The sequence below is a fragment of the Centropristis striata genome, chromosome 4 (genome assembly GCF_030273125.1).
Source record: "Centropristis striata isolate RG_2023a ecotype Rhode Island chromosome 4, C.striata_1.0, whole genome shotgun sequence".
Lineage (NCBI taxonomy): Eukaryota > Metazoa > Chordata > Actinopteri > Perciformes > Serranidae > Centropristis > Centropristis striata.
The window spans coordinates 25,053,812-25,073,337 of record NC_081520.1 but is presented as its reverse complement, the minus strand read 5'-3'; the positions used below and the strand labels follow the sequence as shown (position 1 = coordinate 25,073,337).

Sequence of the window (19,526 nt, the reverse complement as noted above, 5' to 3'; positions counted from 1 at the left end):
TTCTCATATCCAAGCTGTACTGATGTTTCAAAATGCATTTTTATCACACCTCACTGACTTCTCTTTATCCTTTGGCGCCCTCCAGAGGTGGGGAATGGAGTCGGCGGTGCTGAGGAGCTGTACGTGGACAATGGCTACGACTACTACACCAATCAGGGCATTAGCCAGTGATTGGGACTCAGCCTGTGTGAACCTGCTGTAGCGAGACTGAGACATCATTCCTGTTCCAGTCAGCATGAAGTCTGACCTCCCCTGTCCGACTGAGTAACTGACAGACTGCTGTATCTGACGGAGAGAAACAACCACCCAGTTGTGTACATGCTGTAAATAGTTTTGTGTTTGGCTTGTCAGACATACTGTATATCACACGGGACTACACGCACTTTTTATCAATGGGATTCGCCAAATCCGTGGCCTCCTCTCTCACATCTATATGTCCGAGAGGCCCCACCCCCCTCCGCTTCTTTTTAAAGATGTCTTTCCAGATTTCTTTACTTTAAGCTAAATTTCCAAAGCTTGTTTTTAACCACTGTACATGATATTCTTCTCTTAGCAGATGAATTAGTTTTAAACGAGGCTTTATCGCAGCATGAGACTAAACGCTAATTATGCTCTTGCCTTCTGTCGGCACTCCACTGTGCTGTTGTTCATAATAATAGTACTTATATTAATATTTATATTTAAAGAGAAAAAGACAAAAAAAAACCTAAACAAGCTGTTTACAGAAGTCCTGCCTTCTCCTCCAAGTGAAATATTCACATGGTGTATGTAAGATAATTATTTTGATAGAGGCTAAAGGCCCCGCCCCCACCTCCTCACCCTACTTTTGACCAGTGCATGTGACTGTAATGATCATATCACCTGATTTATGTGAGCTGTGCTCCCAGTGCACCAGAGCTACTGGTGGAAATGGTTCCGGGGTTAGGATTTGTGCTGTCTTTTTATGGTTAATGTGAATGTGTTTGGATTTTTTAAGATGTGAACGGTGTATTGTGTGTGTGTATTCTGGCTGGGTACATTTTTTTTTAACCTGTGTGCAGTGCTATGTTGAGTGTGTTATTGTACATAAAAGGTGAAATTGCGTGAGATGCTGCAGCCAACCACGCTTTACGTTTGAACAATGTGACGGTGACGAATAATAACCACAATAATAGCAATAGCCTGGTTAATGATGGAAGAGATTTCACTTCCTCGCAGTTACATCTGTGGTATTTTAGTGTTGACAGACAGCATGCATCTAAGTGTTGGTTGCTGGTGTAAAACTGACTGCTGTAAAGGTTAATGAAGTGGGTGCTAAATGTGAAAATAAAGCTCTGAGCTAATTGAAGGGACGCTACAGGTATCACAGCCGGCAGCACAGGGTCAAAATGGATTGCCTTTCGTGTTCATTTTCTTTATTTGGGTATTACTGTGCCTCAGAAGTAAACATTAAAAAATCTTCAAATTAAATCAGGAGTATTTAATTGTTTTGTGGTGGTTGTGATTCTTTTCTTTGATGCTAATAAAGTGAGTACAGGAGGAGCCGGGGATCACCAATCCTACAGTTTAATAGTGTGGAGGACAGAAGTTGCCAAAAACAAAATTAATGTTAATTAAACGTATCAAAAATAAATGTAGGAATGAATCAAAGTGATAATTTTCTTTGTCATTTACCTTTGTATCAATACACCTTTTAACACTTTCCTGTGTTCCCATTTATTTTCAATCATTTATGTGAATATATTCATTTTAAATTAAATGCATTTATTTAAACTTTTTTTTAATTATTATTTTAGCTCCTTCTGTTATCCACAACGAAGAACTTTATATACATTGCCTATAAAAACAATTCACCCGGCTATTTTTTGCTTTTACACATGAAAACATGGTCAATATAATTTGCCTTTTTTTACAAGAATTTGCAAAAATAAACTAAATTAATTAAAAATATATAAAGTAAAGTAAATGATTACATCACCATTTTATCACCATTCACCCCCTTTAAAGTAACTGACCTAATTCAACAGAGGTCCAGCTAGTTGTTGCAGCAGTGTCACAGTTAGTGAAATGGAGATCATTTGAGTGCAGCTGAAGTGTGTCGACTGATGACCTCCCAGACACAGGTGTTTTTATACTATTATCACTTGACATGCATCAACTCAATAGTTTTAATTAATTTACATTATTTTGTCAAAATTTGTTAAAAAAGCCAAATTATATTGACCATGATTTCAGGTGTAAAAGCAACAAAAGGGTGAAACACCCAACGGTGAATACTATTTTTATAGACATTGTATGTTGCACAGGAATACGAGTCTCAAAATAAACAGACAGTGAAGAAATTAATCAATTGACTTTTAATTGGCTGAAATGCAAGTTGTAACAGTTTAACTTATCATTTTTTAGGTGGCTAGACTCACACATATAAAAATAGATCTAAGTCTCATTGTTTTCAAAGATAAATGCTTTGCACGGTATCAAAGACAAACAGCACATAGTCGCAGATTTGCTTCATCTTTAGTAAAGGCTCTAGTATTATATATCAATATATCAACATTTGAAAGTAGATCCAATAATAAATACACCTACTGAATGACATTTGGCAACAAAAAGGCAATACTTTTTAAAGGAATGTAGGCGAGTTGAGTTCTTGGTTGTAAAATGGTTACAATGGGCCATCTGAAGTTCTGGGTTTTCCAAAGACAAATGGAAATCATCTTCCATACTAGATGTCCAATAATCAGCCTAGTCAGAATACAGGTTCATCTCAATAAATTACAACATCATAGAAAGTTTATTTATGTCAGTAATTCAATTAAAAAAGTGGAAATAACACATTATATAGATCCATTACACACAGAATGAAACATTTCATGTCTTAATTTATTTAATTTATTCTAATTATAATGATTATGGCTTACATTTATGTCCATCTATATGACTCAATACTTGTTGGGGATATTTGACTTGGAAATTGACTTTTCCATGATAATCTAATGTATTGAGATGCACGTGTAAGTGCAGGTGAAACCGATTTTCCTCACACCAACTTATTAGAAGAGTCCGTCCAAATTAAGGCGCCCAGTCAACCTCAAACCAATCACGAAGTCCAACAAACCTCGTAAATGTGAACATAATCCCATTTAAAGGCAGCAGTAAGCAAAGCTTTGGTCCTTCTGTGGGACAACCACGGTTGACCTTCTCTACCTACAGTACAGCCGAAGCAGGCTACTGTGCTTTCCTCTGATATGCAGAGGAAATATTATATTAAGTGTGTTTAAATAAAGCATGCACTATTGCACAAAAAAAGGAAAGTTGGCCAACAAGTGGAAGTCCTCAAAGTGCAGCACTGAGCATGACTTCTCTTTTACTCTGAGACTAATTATACAGTCTATATTTCATTCAAATACAGAAATGAAGCCAATGATTAAAAAGTTTACAGTACTGTGTGAACATTAAGGCTTTCTCCATCATTGGGGGGGACTGCGCAGCTGACCAGAAAAACCTTATTTAAAAGACGAGAAGTCACTATTGCAGTGAATGTGTTTGAAATGATATATACATGACTACATCTTTACACTAAGGCCTTTCCTCTGCACAGGGACCTGGACAAGGACCTTCAGTGGTTCAGGTCTGAGCTTTGATTTAAACTATATAGCAGCTTTCTGAACAGGCACAAGCACACGTGGTTATGGAAAGATGTAAAAATTCATCAAAGGCCTGCAAAACACACACTCACACTTAACGGAAATAAATAAATAAATAGCTGAAGATCAACTGGCTTCTCTACAAGTCCTTTTAAAGGTTGTTCCCTGAATCGTACACCGTTAAAGTATCTACCGTGAATAAGCATCATGAACAAAGCTTAATGGGTCAGTAGATACACAAGGCTTCTCATTCACATTTCATCAGTTTTTTCGCTGTTATTTCTGCTATAGCTTCAACAAAAGCAGCTGTCACTTCAAAAACAAGAACAGGACGGTTCACTTCTACAGCTTTCAACAGTCCTCAACATCTGTTGAAGAGGAACGTTGTCATGGTTCAGAACAACCATTAGAGATGTAACGATACGATTCGATCCGATGCACAATAACGTGTTTAAGATACAGTTTTGGAACGATATTTTTTAACAAGATGAGATGGAGGACAAATTATGAGTGAAAAAAGAAATACCTTTGTTCCTCAGACAAAAACTACAAAATATTTTATCTTTTCTTCATTAAATTAATTTATTTTATATTTCACGAGGTAGGGCTAATATATGCAATGCATATTTCTTTCTTTTTGTCACTATTTTAATGTTTTAAGGATATCAGCAATTTTTAGGCAAAAATTTATATTTCTGGACATTCACAGTGCGTACTCTTTTTTTCTTGTCTGTCACCTGCTCTCGCATCTTATTTTCCGACTCTTCTCTGGATTCCTCCAGGTCGTAGTTGTAGCGCATCCAAATGCAACTCGTCAGAGCTAACAGCGCGCAAAATTAGCTTTCCACTAATTAGATCGCCAAAATGGTGCATCTTAAATGTGAAAACATTCACCTGATGATCTGTTGACACAGATACTGATGCATGCGACCTAGAAGTCCAAAGTAGACAGCCTCCACTGGCGTTTTGAATCGGCATATAGCTGCATCACCGATTAGCTGCCTCCAGAGTACCGTTACATCCCTAATGATAATCACATTTTTTCTGCCATCACCTTTGTCAAAACTAAAACCTGAGTATCTTACATGACTTCATTTGATGACAGTGTCTTTTGTTGCTCATTTTTCTCACTTCAGCAGATTTTAAATAATGCACATTAGCGAAGCATGGAACAGTCTTTGAGGCATCTGTTTTATCGTAATAAATAATCTTGCTAAAGATTAGCTGAAGTTCGTCTTACGCAGGTGTCTGTTGGGGATTTCTATAGCGCTCACTTGTAAGGGCCAGGAGCCGCCCATGATGCCGGCCTGAATGGCCACACCTGTGACCACAGCCAGGTCAGGGTCTACTGACGTGTTGGGCTCCTTCCCAAAGTACTCGCTGATCAGCCTCCTGATCCGCGGTATCCTGGTGGACCCTCCCACCAGAACAATCTCGTCCACGTCTTCTTTCTTCAGGTGGCCCTCGGCTAACACAGTCTCAAGGGGAGCCAGGATCTTCTGGAAAAGGTCCTCGTTGAGCTCCTCAAACAGCTCGCGAGTGATCTCAGCCTGGAAGAGGACCGGAGCGGCGCCTTCGGGTGACTCAGAGCCGTCGTGGGTGTGAAGGTGCAGGGGCACCCTGATGGTGGCGCTGGGGTGGAGGGTGAGGTTGAGCTTGGCGGCTTCCACAGCCTGACGGAGACGGTGGATGTCCTCTTTTAGAGTGGGTGGGACGCCAAACTCCTGTCGGACTCTCTCTGTGGTGTACTGGAGCAACCTCTGGCTGAAGTCCTGACCTCCCAGCTTGTTATTGCCTGATGAGAAACACAGTCCAACACAAAGATAAACTTAAGATCAGGTTGCTGTTCACTCGAGCTGCAACACTTCTAATACGGAAAAATGCTGCTTTCTGAAATTTGAGATTAAGGACCTGAGGTCCTGACCCCATATTATTTTCAACTGTTGAATCCCCCTTTCATGAAGAGGAGAGCACAGAATAACTTGATATTATAATTCTTTAACAGGGACATGAACTGGGCAGCAAAAGCTAAAGCGCCTTTCTCAGACAACAGCTGGCTCATATTACCCCCTATCTCTTATCACTGAAGCAGTGAAACACACATACCTGCCATGGCTCTGGTCAGGAACATGCCTCCCTGTTTGTTGAGCAGAGAAACATCCAGAGTTCCTCCCCCGAGGTCCACCACCAGCACGTTGAACACGTCCACCTTGTGCAGGCCGTAGGCCATGGCTGCAGCTGTGGGCTCGTTGATCACACGAAGGATCTCCAGGCCTGCAAGACAAATGAAACAATGTGTACTATATTACAGTTATAGAACTAATGACTAACAACCTTCATGACTGCTACTTATTGATTACATTTTCACATTTAAACCATTTAAACCCTTGTTTGCATAATGCCAAAGCAGTTTTCTTTTCTAAAAAGACACACACATTGAATTATTTTCTGTATATTAAATGCTATTAAATGAGGGTTTTTTTTATTTTGCAGTTGGTTATGTCAGTAATGCCCCCACTAGAAACCAGGAAAATATCCTGTATTAGCCCCACAGGGCAAACATGAGAAAATGGCTCAGTCTGCTAATCTGAAAAAATAATACAAACTATAAATGTGAAGCCAGAGCTTTAGATTGAAAGCCTGATATAAGAGAATGCATGGTGTTATGCTGTTATGGCCGTGAAATTAAAAAAATGGTTTTAAAAGGTTTCAATTGGGTTATTTTGTCCTTAAGGGTCTGAGTGTCTGGATTTTTGATACGCAGTTTATTACAGTTTAAAGTGATTTGAGGACTGACCAGCGAGGTTGGCGGCTCTGACAGTGTAGTTCCTCTGTCTCTCATCAAACTCTGCAGGCACTGAGATGACCGCTTTCTGGATGGGAACGCCCAGTTGTTCCTCAGCCATTTTCTTCATCTTCAGCAGCAGCCGAGAGCCGATGAACTCCGGGCTCACAGTGAAGGTGTGGTTGGTGGAGATCAGAAACTCTGCACTGCCGTTGTTGTTAATCACCTGGAAGAGGTGCAGAGAAGGTGAGAGTGTGTCAGCGAAGATGGAGAGATTACAAATCGGAGAACAGATCACAGTCAATATAGATATAACAACACAATCTTATTGAAATGTTTTCATTAAAGTAGATGTCAGTTAACTTAATCGGTCAACTGAGAGAAAAATAGGCAGCAAGTGTGATAATCTGGGGTTACTTTATTGTAAGTAATCTGAAGAAGTTAACATCTTACACTGTTTTTAATTTAGGAAAACAATCTAGAAATGAGATAAATCGATAGTTTCTACCCTAAATGAAACACCCTACAGGGATGCTTATATCTCATTGATTATTAATCTAAACCGTCACCCTGTTAAAATAATCGCCTAACTCATTTTTTCAAGTTTTGCAGGAAACACAAAAAACTTCACCAAAAGTGTAACATATAATATTTATTGATCATTTCACTCAAAAATGATGTTACAAAGGATGGCTATTGGCATAGTAATAACACTGTGTGTAAATTATGTAATTTAAGAGAAATAAATGACTTAGGCAATTTTTTGAACATGCCTTTGTGACTTAAGCAAGATATGGTAACACTTTATTTTGAAGGTGTCTACATAAGAGTCACACAAGCCTGTCAGAAACATGACATGACAAGTATCATGAGCATTAATGTTACTTCAAAGTGTCATTAATATCCATAACACATCCCATGTCATGTTTATGACACGCTCATGTCACTCTTATGTATACACCTTCAAAATAAAGTGTTACCATATCTTGCTTAAGTCACAAAGGCATGTTAAAAAAATTGTCGAAGTCACATTTTATTTTGACTTGGGCATAATAAAACCACTTAAGTCACACACTTGACATAGGCCATTAACTTACAGGGGTAAAATCACATGATCTGATCAACTGAGGATGTAGGCGATTTTACCATAGGTGGCCGGCGTCATGAGGAGATGATTTAGGCAAAAAAATATTTTGACAAAAAAAGACTTTTTTTTAAAAATGACGATTATTTTAACAGTGTGACGAAATTATGTTGCACATAAAGTTAAACTCCACCTACTGCTGATGTGTAAACCAGTCTGCTCTGAAATGATACACAAGACTCAAAGTCAGCTCAACATCCCCCTCATGACCTACCTGAAACGGGTACCGAGCACTCTCCTGCTCCAGGACCTCCGCCTCAAATATCTTCCCGATGAACCTCTTGGCATCGTAGACGGTGTTTTGCGGGTTGCTGTCGGCCAGGTCCACGGCTTGGTGTCCAGCCAGGACCGCGGTGGTGGTGAAGGAGACGGCGCTGGGGATGCTCCTCCTGCCCTCATCATCTGCTATCACCTCCACCTCCCCGCTGCCCGGATGGAAGACGCCGACAGAGCAAAAGGTGGTACCCAGATCCAGGCCGATCACTTTGGGTGTGGGGGGCGGTAAGTACTGCTGGCCCAGGTAGCCTGCCAGGAACAGGGCCAGGATCACAGAACCTGTAGGACGGTGACGACACGGTATTACAGGTGGACCAAAACAGTTAGCTCATGTGTTAGCATAGAGTCACCAGGTAAAAATAACTGTCATTCAACTTACCGATCATAGAAATTTCTCCGGACATCGTCACACACTTGCGAAGTCACCCACCGCTTAAAAATTCCCAAAATGTCCGTCAATTTGTTCAAGTTGAGGCAAAATGATGTCCGGCTTTCACAAGTGGATGATGTTAAATTGGAGTTTTTCCGGACTACTAACAAATACACGTCAACGTTGCACTGCTCCTGGTGGATGCTGGGTAATGTCGTTTGAGACTGACAACATCTAAGCGGTGGATATCTCAACCTATGTTAGTATCGCACTACATTTCCCATCAAGCCTGGCGACATTTTACGTGACAGGAACGTTTCGTGACGTGAGTCGTCTAAGCCAATCAGACAGAGCCAGGACTCTTTATTTATTTAAATTTATTTAAAAAAGGTGAGTACGTCCAAAATTGTAATTAATGCAGTTTTATTGTATTAACATTTAGTTTAAATTAAATACAATGTATATATTTTTATTTTCTTGTTAATTTCCATTATTTACAATTCCTTCACTTTGTTATTTTTTTATTTTAGATAATTTTATTTTATTTTTGCTACTGCGAACCACAATCATTTTAATCCTGTGTTCAACCAACATTGCTCTTTGTAAATGTGTTGTACAATACAGATTAGGGGAAAGAACCATGGTAGTTAAGATTGATTAAAAAATAATTAGAATAATAATAATAAAACAAATAAAAATAAATTATTGTACAGTGTCCTTTAGTGTTAGAAAGTTGCTTATACATTAAATGTATTATTGTTATTATTTTTATGTTTATTATTATTAAAAAATATAAAATGTTGATGGTAAAAAATAAAGAATAAAATAAACTTAATAAAATAAATCAGGACTCATGTTTTTAATTGTCATATCAAAAATTACCTTTTAAGTTATTTTTCATTCATTTATTATATTCATTTAGGCATCAATAATTCATATCAAACATTGTGCTGGTAGGTGGAATAAATTATTCTTACTGAAAAAAACATCATATTTATTTGTATTTATTTTATTTACAAAAAGTTGTGAAAACAGTTGCATATTATGTTTCTTTCAAGAGAGTTCACACACAGCCCTCCCCCCTCTCTCTCTCTCTCACACACACACACACACACACACTCATGCAAACACACATGCTGAGAAAATAGCATATATATATTCCTGTAGAGTATACATTATAGGCAAGATTTGAGAATGTATTTTTCAAACCCAGTCACTATTTAAAAAACATTTCTTAATCAACACCACTTAATTCACAGGAGGATAAAGATTACACTGGATGTTGCATTAGATTGGATTTGATAAGAAAGGTCAAAGTGATGCATGTATGATAAATAAAGGCTTTATATGAAAAAAAAAACATAACACTAAATGATTTTAAATGCAATAAATACAGTAGAAGTGACATTTAATCAATGAAATGTAACTTTTTCAACAACATGAAAGTAAGAAAACGTATTATTAACTTGATAAAGCGACAAACTGATAAGATAACATTTAGAATCTTGGTTGGTTGTTTCTTTACACTTTCAAAAAGTTTCTACAACCTTGTGGCTAGCTTGTTGTAATAAGGGATATGAACATGACATTTTGAGGAAGTTAATCTTTGAAACCCCTCAGTCACAGAAAATATCCCACAATGAATTCCAGATGCCAAAGTATCCATCTGACTATCGATCATACTAAGAGTCCACAGCCTCTGTGAGCTGCTCCGTGTCTTCCTTGCTGTCTGAACATTCTGAAGGGATGAAGCAACCCGAGTCTCTGGGACAGTCGCTGTCGTCTTCCTGAAGGCTGTGGGAGGATCTTTGCTCCTCCGCATCATCACCTGCAACCACAAACCAAATGGAATTAAAACCAAATGTCGTAATATTACAAGTTTCCGTTTCCAACCGCATTACTGAAAACAATATCTGTGCTTCAATCAGAGGAAATGAACCCACGTTCAACTGTGCAACGATGATGATTATCTTGAACTTTAAAATTAATTATTTATCTGATAGCTCGGTCATTCATTCCTTTCAAGATTAAAAGTTGTGAAGTGAAATCATTACATTGAGTTAGTGGTTTGCATTGGCTGAAACGTAGTACTGACAATTCTGTCATACCCTTACTTGTCATTTTTATTATTGTTATAATTAAAAGTATTGTTAACATGTTTATCATTTATTCCAAAATAGCCTATATCATGAATTATTGAAAGAAACTATGTATGTAAAGTCAGACATTCAGCACCCACAAATAGCCTGAATGGAACAATCTTTGTCTCATGACTACTTTTTCGATTGGCTGAATACAAATATAAATATATCCAAGATCATGTCATAAAATGACTGAATTTAAATACTGTGACCTTTTTATTGTTCCAGTTTAATCACTGGCTGTCTGCCAGTGGCCAAATGACCTGAATACTTAAATAACCTGTTTGTGACCCAGAAAACAGCAGCACAAAAGTTAGATGTAACCTTAAAAATGTATTACCCTTTGTGACTTTTATTTTCCACTCTCACAGAGTAAAAATATTCCACCATTCTTTAATACATTACATTACATTACATGTCATTTAGCAGACGCTTTTGTCCAAAGCGACTTACAATAAGTGCATTCAACCTGATGGTACTAGACATAGACCATAGGAATCGAGTAAGTACATAACTTTAAGAGCTAACTGTCATTGCTAAGGAGTGCTATATGTTAAAGAAGAAAAGAAGAGAAAAGAAGAAGAAAATTTTTTTTTTTTTTTATTTTTTTTTTTTTTATTATTTTTTTTTTTTTTTAATATATATATATCTGTTAGGTGACCATGACTTAACCGAGGTATTGTTGGAAGAGATAGGTCTTCAGCCTGCGGCGGAAGATGTACAGGCTGTCTGAGGTCCTGATGTCGGTGGGGAGCTCGTTCCACCATTTGGGAGCCAAGACAGAGAAAAGTCTGGAAGAGGTTTTGAGGCGAGTTGACCCACGCAAGGTGGGAGTCGCTAGCTGTTTGGCTGATGCAGAGCGGAGAGGACGGGCAGGGGTGTAGAGTTTGACAAGGTCCTGGATGTAAGTAGGACCTGAACCGTTAGCAGCAGAGTACGCCAGAGCTAGAGTCTTGAAGCGTATCCGCGCAGCCACTGGTAGCCAGTGGAGGGAGCGGAGGAGAGGTGTTGTGTGTGAAAATTTGGGAAGATTGAAGACCAATCGAGCAGCTGCATTCTGGATGAGTTGTAGAGGTCGGATGGCTTTGGCAGGCAGACCTGCCATGAGGGAGTTGCAGTAGTCCAGGCGTGAGATGACCAGTGCCTGGACCAGGACCTGAGCTGCCTTCTGGGTGAGAAACGGGCGGATTCTCCTGATGTTATGCAGCAAGAATCTACAAGATCTGGTGGTGGCGGTGATGTTTGTTGAGAGGGACAGTTGGTTGTCAAGAGTTACGCCAAGGTTTTTGGCGGTTTCTGTGGAGGCAACCACTGTGTCCTGGACAGTGATGTGGAAGTCAGTGGTGGGAGAGCCTTTCCCTGGGAGGTAAAGTAGCTCAGTCTTTCCCAGGTTGAGTTTGAGGTGGTGCGAGGACATCCACTGGGAGATGTCGGCCAGACATGCAGAGATACGTGCTGCTGCACGTGTTTCAGACTGGGGAAATGAGAAGATTAGCTGGGTGTCGTCGGCATAGCTATGATAGGAGAAGCCATGCGAGTGGATGAGGGAGCCAAGGGAGTTGGTGTAAATCGAGAAGAGGAGCGGACCAAGGACCGAGCCTTGAGGGACCCCGGTGGTGAGTAGACAGGGTTCTGAAACAGAACCCCTCCAAGTTACACGGAAGGTGCGGTCCTTGAGATAGGATTTGAGCAGAGAGAGGGCGGAGCCAGATACTCCCAGGTGATGAAGGGTGGAGATGAGGATCTGGTGATCCACAGTGTCAAAAGCTGCAGAAAGGTCCAGTAGAACCACAACAGATGAGAGAGAGGCCGCCTTCGCCTTGTGAAGCTGTTCAGTCACAGCGAGAAGGGCAGTCTCTGTTGAGTGGCCCTTCTTGAAACCAGATATAATATTTCTGCTTCACTGATGGGAGCTAATCCTTCTGTCCAGGTTGGCAAACCACTAACCTAATGGAATTCAGCTTGACAGCTTACATTACTGGCATGTCGTGTGAGTCAACAAGCTTGGCAGGGTCACGCTGCAGCCGCTGCCATCTGTTAAGTCACACTGTCAGCCAATCAGAAAAATAACAACAATATTTATTTTGCCTTGTGTACAACTGCAATAAACCCTGACGAGTGAGCGTAACTAGTCTGTGATGTTGTTCCTTCTTTCTGCAGGAGAGCAGTTTTGTTTTTATTCACGGGCGATAATCAGCCTTCTGCTTCAAGACATCAGATTACAGGAACACCTTCTGCCCCATTAAGCACTTTCTATCTGAGTAACAGGAAATCACTGATAAGCCTCTCACAGCACACAGGATGCGTTTCAGCTCTGTGTGGCACAAATGCCTCGGCTTTCACCTGCTGTTTTACATTTTAAAGATGAAAAACATTTTTATTCTACAGTAGAAATTAATTGGCAAACAATTTCCAGCCAAGTAGGTGAACGAGTGAGTGAATGAGTGCCACTTTCAGTACATAGCCCTTCAGCTTAAATGACTATGTTTTAGCAGAATAGAGTACTTTTCATAAGCAGGATGTTTGTGTTAATATCATTACTTAGGCTTGTCTTGGTGTCACAAAAGTTGCTCAAGTTGCTTGTAAAATGACTCCGCTTACAGGGCTTTGTTGAATGCTTATTTCTGATTGGCTGATTTCTGAGGGAATTCACACAGGTATGTCACATGTAATGGTAGAGGGTCAAACTAATTAGCACCTCCACCTGCCAACACTGACTTGATTTACTGAGAGAATGTGAATTTTATTACTGCTGGATAGAAGTAAGAAGTCAATAATGCTGCATTTAAGACAACTCAGAAATTTACAACCACCTACTCGCGAAAAAAAAAAAGTTACACCAGTCAAAGTGAGAGTTCATACTTAAAGCAGTTTTATGATGTCAAACAACAATGGCAGCAGGTATTTATTTAAAATTAGCGTTCCCAGTGTTATTAGGTATCTGTTTACCGTAAACTGTCTCTTAAGTTTTGTTTCTGTATGTGAGGAGGCTGCACTGCTGAACTGTATGTACACCTGCCAAAGTTTGCCACGGTCACAGCCATGTCTTTTGTTTAAGTCCGGGGAAATTTCAACCTCTTTAACTGGAACACGGCTTAATACTTCATCTCCTCCTCCCTACAGCTGGCACCCAGCCCGGATCATTTTCTTTCAGTTTTGGTTAGGGTTACGCCTCCACAGAAAACATGCCACACATACTTTAGATGCTATTGTTTCGACAGCTTAGTCAATCAGTATTAAGAGCTGCAGCTCATAATTCAAGCTTTTTCAAATTTTAGTTGTTAGAATCTTGATTGGGATCCTTTGAGTTTATTTTCTTTTTCAACCAAGGCAGCTCAAGAACCGACTCTCGGCCAGGCAAACTGGTTCCAAAGTGGCACCAACTTAAACGTGTATCATTCATTCTATTTGATTTGTTTAACTTCAATGTGTTAGATGTGGGCTCACTTTAGCAGGCTAGTGTTAGGTTACAACAAAGGCTAACATTAACATTACCAGTGTTAATAAGAACATAATTGCTATCCATAGCATTCAAGACGAGCAGCACAAGTGTGTTGTACCAGTCGTGTTTAGATGCCAGTGTAGGCTCGCAAAGCAGGAGTAACATTTGTAAATTGACGATGTTGTCTGCCATTGTTGTTATTACGCTTACGGAGCAAAGACACATATAGACGTATACAGCGATGTAACTTTCCCAGACAGACCTGAGACAACGCCGTTTGGTTTGTCTTCCCACAGAAGTTATCATGTTTAGGCTTTGTTGATCATAGATACGCGCCTGTAAGAACAATGCAGACACACATTGTGTATCACAATCATCTAACAAGACTTGAACAGCTGTTGGCAATAGAATAGAATTCAGTTGTGTGTAAGTCCAACTTCTGTAGAGGATTAAATGTGAATTATAACAGAAATCGGGGCTCATTCTGACTGGGATCCTGCGAGAGCGATGTCAGTGTGAGTCTAGCACTCTATAACTTTACCTAAATAAAAAGCCTGCATTGGGACCAGTATTTTTTTCCCCTGTGTGTGATTACTCTTAGGCTTCCAATCTACAAACCTGAAGCCTTTACACTAGCCCGGCGAAAAGCAAACATGTTCTGAGAAAGTTTGCAAGTTGAACCAACTGCGAACCAGCTCCAGCACCCGTCGAGCACTAGAACTAGGTTCTTGTTGGTCAAAAAGGGCTATAAGAGTGACAGAATCACTTGGTGTTAGCCATTGCTTGGTATGTTGCTCACCTTCTGTGTAGCGGGTTTCTGCAGCAGCGAGCAGCTTGCGTCGGTGCTCGGGGTCTTTGACGTTCAGCTCTATCAGGTGTTTCTCCTGCAGGTGCAACAGGTCGTCCACCGTCTGGTAGCCGTTTAGCAGCAAAGCAGAGGCGTACTCCTGCAACAACAGGACATGGTGTTTTCATTACCATCAGCCCACACAGTGCACACATTCACATTTCATGTCTTAAGTCTCCACGCATCCAGTTTCAGCTCATGTGTGCAACAAAGGGTTTGCAAAGGTATGGAACTATTTCAAACTGGAGATCAAAGAGACTTGGTTATGTCAGGTGCTTTACCTAGACCCATTTTGAGGTTAATTTATGAAAGTATAACAATAGTTATGGTAAATTTGTTGAACTTTAACTTTTTGTTTTTGTTAGATTACAGCATCTGAGTAGTTCCCACTCATCAAGAAAAGATGCCAAACAGAAGAGGTAATGATCATTACTGTGTGAAAACCCTTCCACTTGTAGCCAGACTAAAACAAGCAAGTGATCCTGGGGGAGATCCCGTCCTCACCTCCAGATTCAGTCGCTCCAGTAACTCCAGCAAAGTTTTAGGCCGAGGTCTTTTGCACAGCTTCTGTTGTCTGATCTTGGGAACTTCCTCTTCTTCTTCTTTCTCCACCAAAACATCCACGTAGATGAACTTAAAGTTGCCCACTTTGTTGTTTAGCATGCCTGTCCAGATGCCCATCGGAGGCTTACTGATGATGTTGATGATGTCACCGACCTAGGTAAAAAACATGTCGTATGCAAAGAATCATGAATATATTTATCCTTATCTGTCAAAATAATCATTTGAAACAGAACGTTGTTATAGTATATGCCCAATTGTGGAAGAACTATTCAGATCTCTTACTTCAGTAAAAGTACTAATACCACACTGTGAAATTACTCCACTACAAGTAAAAGTCCTGCATTCAAAACTTACTGAAGTAAAAGTACAAAAGTATCAGCATCAAAATGTACTTAAAGTATCAAAAGTAAAAGTACTTGTTGCAGAATAAACTCACTCAGATTGTTAAATATATTCCAATATATTATAGGATTATTATTTTTGATGTTTTTATCTAAGCAGTGTTTACTTCTCTCAAGGAAGGGCTCATTTCAACTATTTAATATACTTTTATGATGTTTAAATAAAAAAATGTCTAGTCACTTTAAATTGATCATGTTTTTTATGTTAAATCTCGACCTGTAAAGTAACTAAAGCTGTCAGCTAAATGTAGTGGAGTAGAAGTATAACGGTACATAAAATGGAAATACTCAAGTACAAGTACAAGTACCTCAAAATTGTACTTAAGTACAGTACTTGAGTAATTGTACTTCCACCACTGTATATGGCAGTGCTTTGTCTCACCTTGAGTTTGAGGGAGTCTGTGTCATACGGGCTAGGGACGAAGTCTGTGTGGACACGAGCTCTGCCACAGAACTGTCCCTGATAGGAGCCGTCCTCCTCCAGCCTCAGACTGTCTCTCTGACCGGAACCGATGGACTCGCTGGTCACACCACCTGAACCAACACACACAACACAACACAGTATGATTAAACAGTTATCATATAACACTACATTGTACTTTTTTTGTGAAATCAGTAAGATAACCCCACAAATAAAGCAACTCAGCACTGCTTGGTCCAGCCTAGCAGCGTATTCAGTACGTTCTGATACTTACTGGAGGAGCTCTGGCCACTGTAAAGACTCTCTAAGGAGTTGCTTGTCTTTGCAGAGTTTTTCTCAGCTGCAGGGCCACTCTCTGTCTCTGCCTCTGGGTCTTTGTCTGTGTCATCACCCTGCGAGGAAAAGAAAAGACACAGCTTTAATCAAGAGGCACATCACAGCATACATTCATTCTTCTGAGCCTCCAATCGATCATAGATGAAATGTACAAGAGCGTGCAAACTCCAGATCAAGTAAATCTACATGAAAGTGAAGTAAACTAGAATGCTTAAGGTCGAGATGTAGGCGGTGAATGTTTACAGAGCTACTCGTCTTATCTCTCATGAGTTAAACACAGAACCGCGAGGAGACGCTTTTCGGTGTAGGTCAGGGCTGAGTGCATCATTTAAATATGGCCAATAAGAGCGTCATATTTGAGGATGTGGTTTAGAAGAGATTAAAGTGATAGGACTCTTGAGAAAAACAGCACAGGTTTGTTGTAACTGATGCAGACTGCTAGTGAGTCTGGACTTTTTCAAGATGTGACAAGTGTCAGGGGTTTTGATCATTTGTGCTCACAAGTTTGTTGATTGATGCACAAAAGGAATAAGAAAGAAATTTGAACCTATGAATTAAAAATATGTGTGTAGGATTGATCCAAAGCTTTACCTCAAACAACAACAACAAAATCAAAGGTGGAAGCTGTGTGTGTGTTTGTGTGTGTTTGTGTGTGTGTGTGTGTGTGTGTGTGTGTGTGTGTTATTTTCCAGTGACTCACCATCTCCTCACAAAAAGACTTTGCATGTTTTTTGCCCATTTTTCTGCGCATGGTCAGTGAAATTGCTTTCATCTTCTTCCCAAGTCCAGCTGATTTGTTTGGGTCCAAAGTCTCACATTCTTCTGTGAGCTGTGTGAAGAGAGTTGGTTTAGTATACATATAGTAGTACTGTGACTTTCTAAGCTCTACAAATTGCCATTATGTATACAAATGAAAACAAATCTACGAACCACAGTGGCTCCATTTTCCTCCGGTTTGGCTGGTGACGAGTGATGTCTGAGACCCTCAAATCTGCCGAAGCTGGTGGAGCGCTGTGAGGAGGATTAAAAGACAAAGACAAAAGATGTCACAGAGACAACTGGCACAATTTGTTCCGTGAGGTTTAACAGCATTACATAACTTTAAGTCATTGCACTTGTGAGTCTTTGTCCCAGATGTCTCAAGGCTCCAAAAAACCTGCTGCATCTGCACTTTGTGACCCCAGTGGTTTCAGTGTAGAAATGTGATTAAAGTTTTCCGGTGGTCTAAGCTGTCTATATCTACCTCATACTCACTTCTAATTTATATTAACAGTGTTATTAAAGGTGGGAAAAGATTCCCAAGTCCCAAGCTCGGACAGAACATCAACACAAAGCTTTGGTATTGAACAACCAGGGAATTAAACTCAACTGTCTTTTAGACTATATATCATGAATTATTGTGAGAAACCAATAAATTCTATGTAAAATCAGACATTATGTACCCCTATACAGCCTAAATGGAGTGATCCTTTGTTTTATAATGACATTTTCCCATTGAAAAGTTGGATAGTTGACTATTCAGGGTCACCCATACAAGATGTACGTATTAAATAATATATATATTCACATGCACTGCTGATTTCGGAAACATGCAGTGAAATACTGTCTAATAAGGAAAGCAAATGCTCCAAAACAAAGGCAGCTGCAGGGTATATACTGTATGTTCTGTATCCGAAAGTCTCTATACAGCTGCACCGGCACACATGTCAGTATTCAGAATGAATAGAAAAATACATAAATAAAACTGTTGTGTCCTCAGGACGACATGCACTCATAGTTGCTTTACTCTGGCTCAGTTTTAATTCTCTCCTCTTTTCCCCTCCAATTTTTCATAAAACTAAAAGTCATTATAATCTCTCTTGACTCCCCCATCATCTCCAAAATAATTATATAAATGAGTAATCCCTGGAAATCCTTGTTAAATATGAGCTCCATACTCCTAGACAGCCCTCTGTGGATTGATTGAATGCAGCTTCGCCTGACAGACTTTACTCCACAGCTACAGCTGCAGAACTGAAGCCTATAGTCGTCCACCTCATTTAAGTTTTTTGTCCAAATAAACTATAAACATAGACTAAAATGAGTCACTTTCTGTGCAACAAAAATATAAAATTGATATTCTTCACTCCAATTTTAGTTTTTGTGTTGCTTGTATTTTAATGCCATTATTTGTCATTTTTACATTATCATCACTTAATGTTTCATTTAGTGTTTAATCATTATTTTAAACAAAAAAATGTCTGTATGTCCTTAAAATAAAAGTTTAACATTTCCAATGTTAAAACAAAGTTTAAACTTTAAACATCTTCGCTTCCCAATAATCATCATATTTTGTTCAGATTTTCACATACCTTCGGCTTGCTGCTCTTTTTATCTGACACATTGGAGGCCGCTCTCTGTAACATTTTCTCCTGTTTTAAGGTTATTGTTGAATCTCAGTGGTTGCTCTTCTCTTCTCTTAACCCAAGTCTTCTGACAGTGAAGTGTTAACTAACTCCGAGGCGGCCTGTCTGATGGGCTGGCTGGCCCACTTCCTTACAACACACAGGATGTGAGGCAATTGACACTGTGTCTCTTGTAGCAGTATCGCTTTGAAAGGGAAAAATACAAGTGCTTGAGTTTGCATTTTGCGGCTCGCTCGACAAAAACATTAAGAACCACTTCCAGGAATGGCATGCATTTAGGTTTTTTATAACTGTGGTCTTTGTTTTTCATAAGGTAGTGAGGCTGAGCTTGTATCAGCTACTGTTTTGTATAACTGTGGTTGATCTGCTCAGAGGCAGGCTGTAATGGCACCAAGTATATCACAAACACAATATAATTAGCTAACAATCTACTCAATTGAACAGTTAAAGCTGTTTTTATTTCATGAATAAAATGGCAAGAGATATGTTACAAAGTCACCAGAAAAAAAGAAGTGCGATATTCCTCAAAATGTCCTTTAAATAGCAATAGGGAACTTGGTTATGGTAAATGATGCTGGAGTAATTATTCTATGCAGTCATTTCTTAATGTGGGGTGAATGCTTTTGAGGAAGTGCTGACGTATGACAGAGGAAACAGCTGAAAGTGGCAACTCATTTGTGTCGAAACACTTTCCGCTTTTCTCTGCTTTCAGTGGAAGAGAATATAGTCACTTTATGTGTTAAATTAAAGTTAAACTTGTAACCCTTC

At 39.5% G+C, this 19,526-nt stretch overlaps 3 protein-coding genes across 5 annotated transcripts in view; 1 reads left to right on the top strand and 2 right to left on the bottom strand.

The window, feature by feature from the left end:
• Positions 1-1,449, top strand: part of gdpd5b (glycerophosphodiester phosphodiesterase domain containing 5b) — a 54,528-nt gene extending 53,079 nt beyond the window's left edge. For all 3 annotated transcript variants that reach the window (XR_009394149.1, XM_059331012.1, XM_059331013.1), the window contains one exon: positions 86-1,449. Coding sequence is in view for 2 of the 3 variants with exons in the window: in XM_059331012.1 (XP_059186995.1) it covers positions 86-171 (86 nt within the window). In the remaining variant the exon portion in view is untranslated. The remainder of the gene's footprint in view (positions 1-85) is intronic.
• Positions 1,450-2,477: 1,028 nt separating this feature from the next.
• On the bottom strand, positions 2,478-8,732 carry hspa13 (heat shock protein 70 family, member 13). Its single transcript, XM_059331133.1, has 5 exons — positions 8,211-8,732; positions 7,770-8,110; positions 6,424-6,637; positions 5,733-5,900; positions 2,478-5,421 (listed from the first exon to the last, which is right to left on the bottom strand). The coding sequence occupies exons 1-5, from the start codon at positions 8,233-8,235 to the stop codon at positions 4,847-4,849; spliced, it is 1,323 nt and encodes a 440-aa protein (XP_059187116.1). The 5' UTR covers positions 8,236-8,732; the 3' UTR covers positions 2,478-4,846.
• Positions 8,733-9,216: 484 nt separating this feature from the next.
• On the bottom strand, positions 9,217-18,828 carry samsn1a (SAM domain, SH3 domain and nuclear localisation signals 1a). Its single transcript, XM_059331134.1, has 8 exons — positions 18,705-18,828; positions 17,284-17,364; positions 17,054-17,182; positions 16,292-16,409; positions 15,979-16,130; positions 15,136-15,348; positions 14,584-14,731; positions 9,217-10,029 (listed from the first exon to the last, which is right to left on the bottom strand). Exons 1-8 carry the CDS (start codon positions 18,756-18,758, stop codon positions 9,884-9,886), a joined length of 1,041 nt encoding a protein of 346 aa, XP_059187117.1. The 5' UTR covers positions 18,759-18,828; the 3' UTR covers positions 9,217-9,883.
• Between the last annotated feature and the right edge of the window lie 698 nt (positions 18,829-19,526).

Excerpts from the sequence above, each read along its gene's own strand:
- hspa13 (XM_059331133.1), bottom strand. The coding sequence starts at position 8,235 with ATGTCCGGAGAAATTTCTATGATCG. Across the intron at positions 5,901-6,423 it reads CAGAGCCGCCAACCTCGCTG|GCCTGGAGATCCTTCGTGTG; the intron begins GTCAGTCCTCAA and ends TTTGTCTTGCAG. Across the intron at positions 5,422-5,732 it reads CCTGACCAGAGCCATGGCAG|GCAATAACAAGCTGGGAGGT; the intron begins GTATGTGTGTTT and ends GTTTCTCATCAG.
- samsn1a (XM_059331134.1), bottom strand. The coding sequence starts at position 18,758 with ATGTTACAGAGAGCGGCCTCCAATGTGTCAGATAAAAAGAGCAGCAAG. Across the intron at positions 17,183-17,283 it reads AGGAAAATGGAGCCACTGTG|CTCACAGAAGAATGTGAGAC; the intron begins GTTCGTAGATTT and ends CTCTTCACACAG. Across the intron at positions 16,131-16,291 it reads CAGTGGCCAGAGCTCCTCCA|GTGGTGTGACCAGCGAGTCC; the intron begins GTAAGTATCAGA and ends GTGTTGGTTCAG.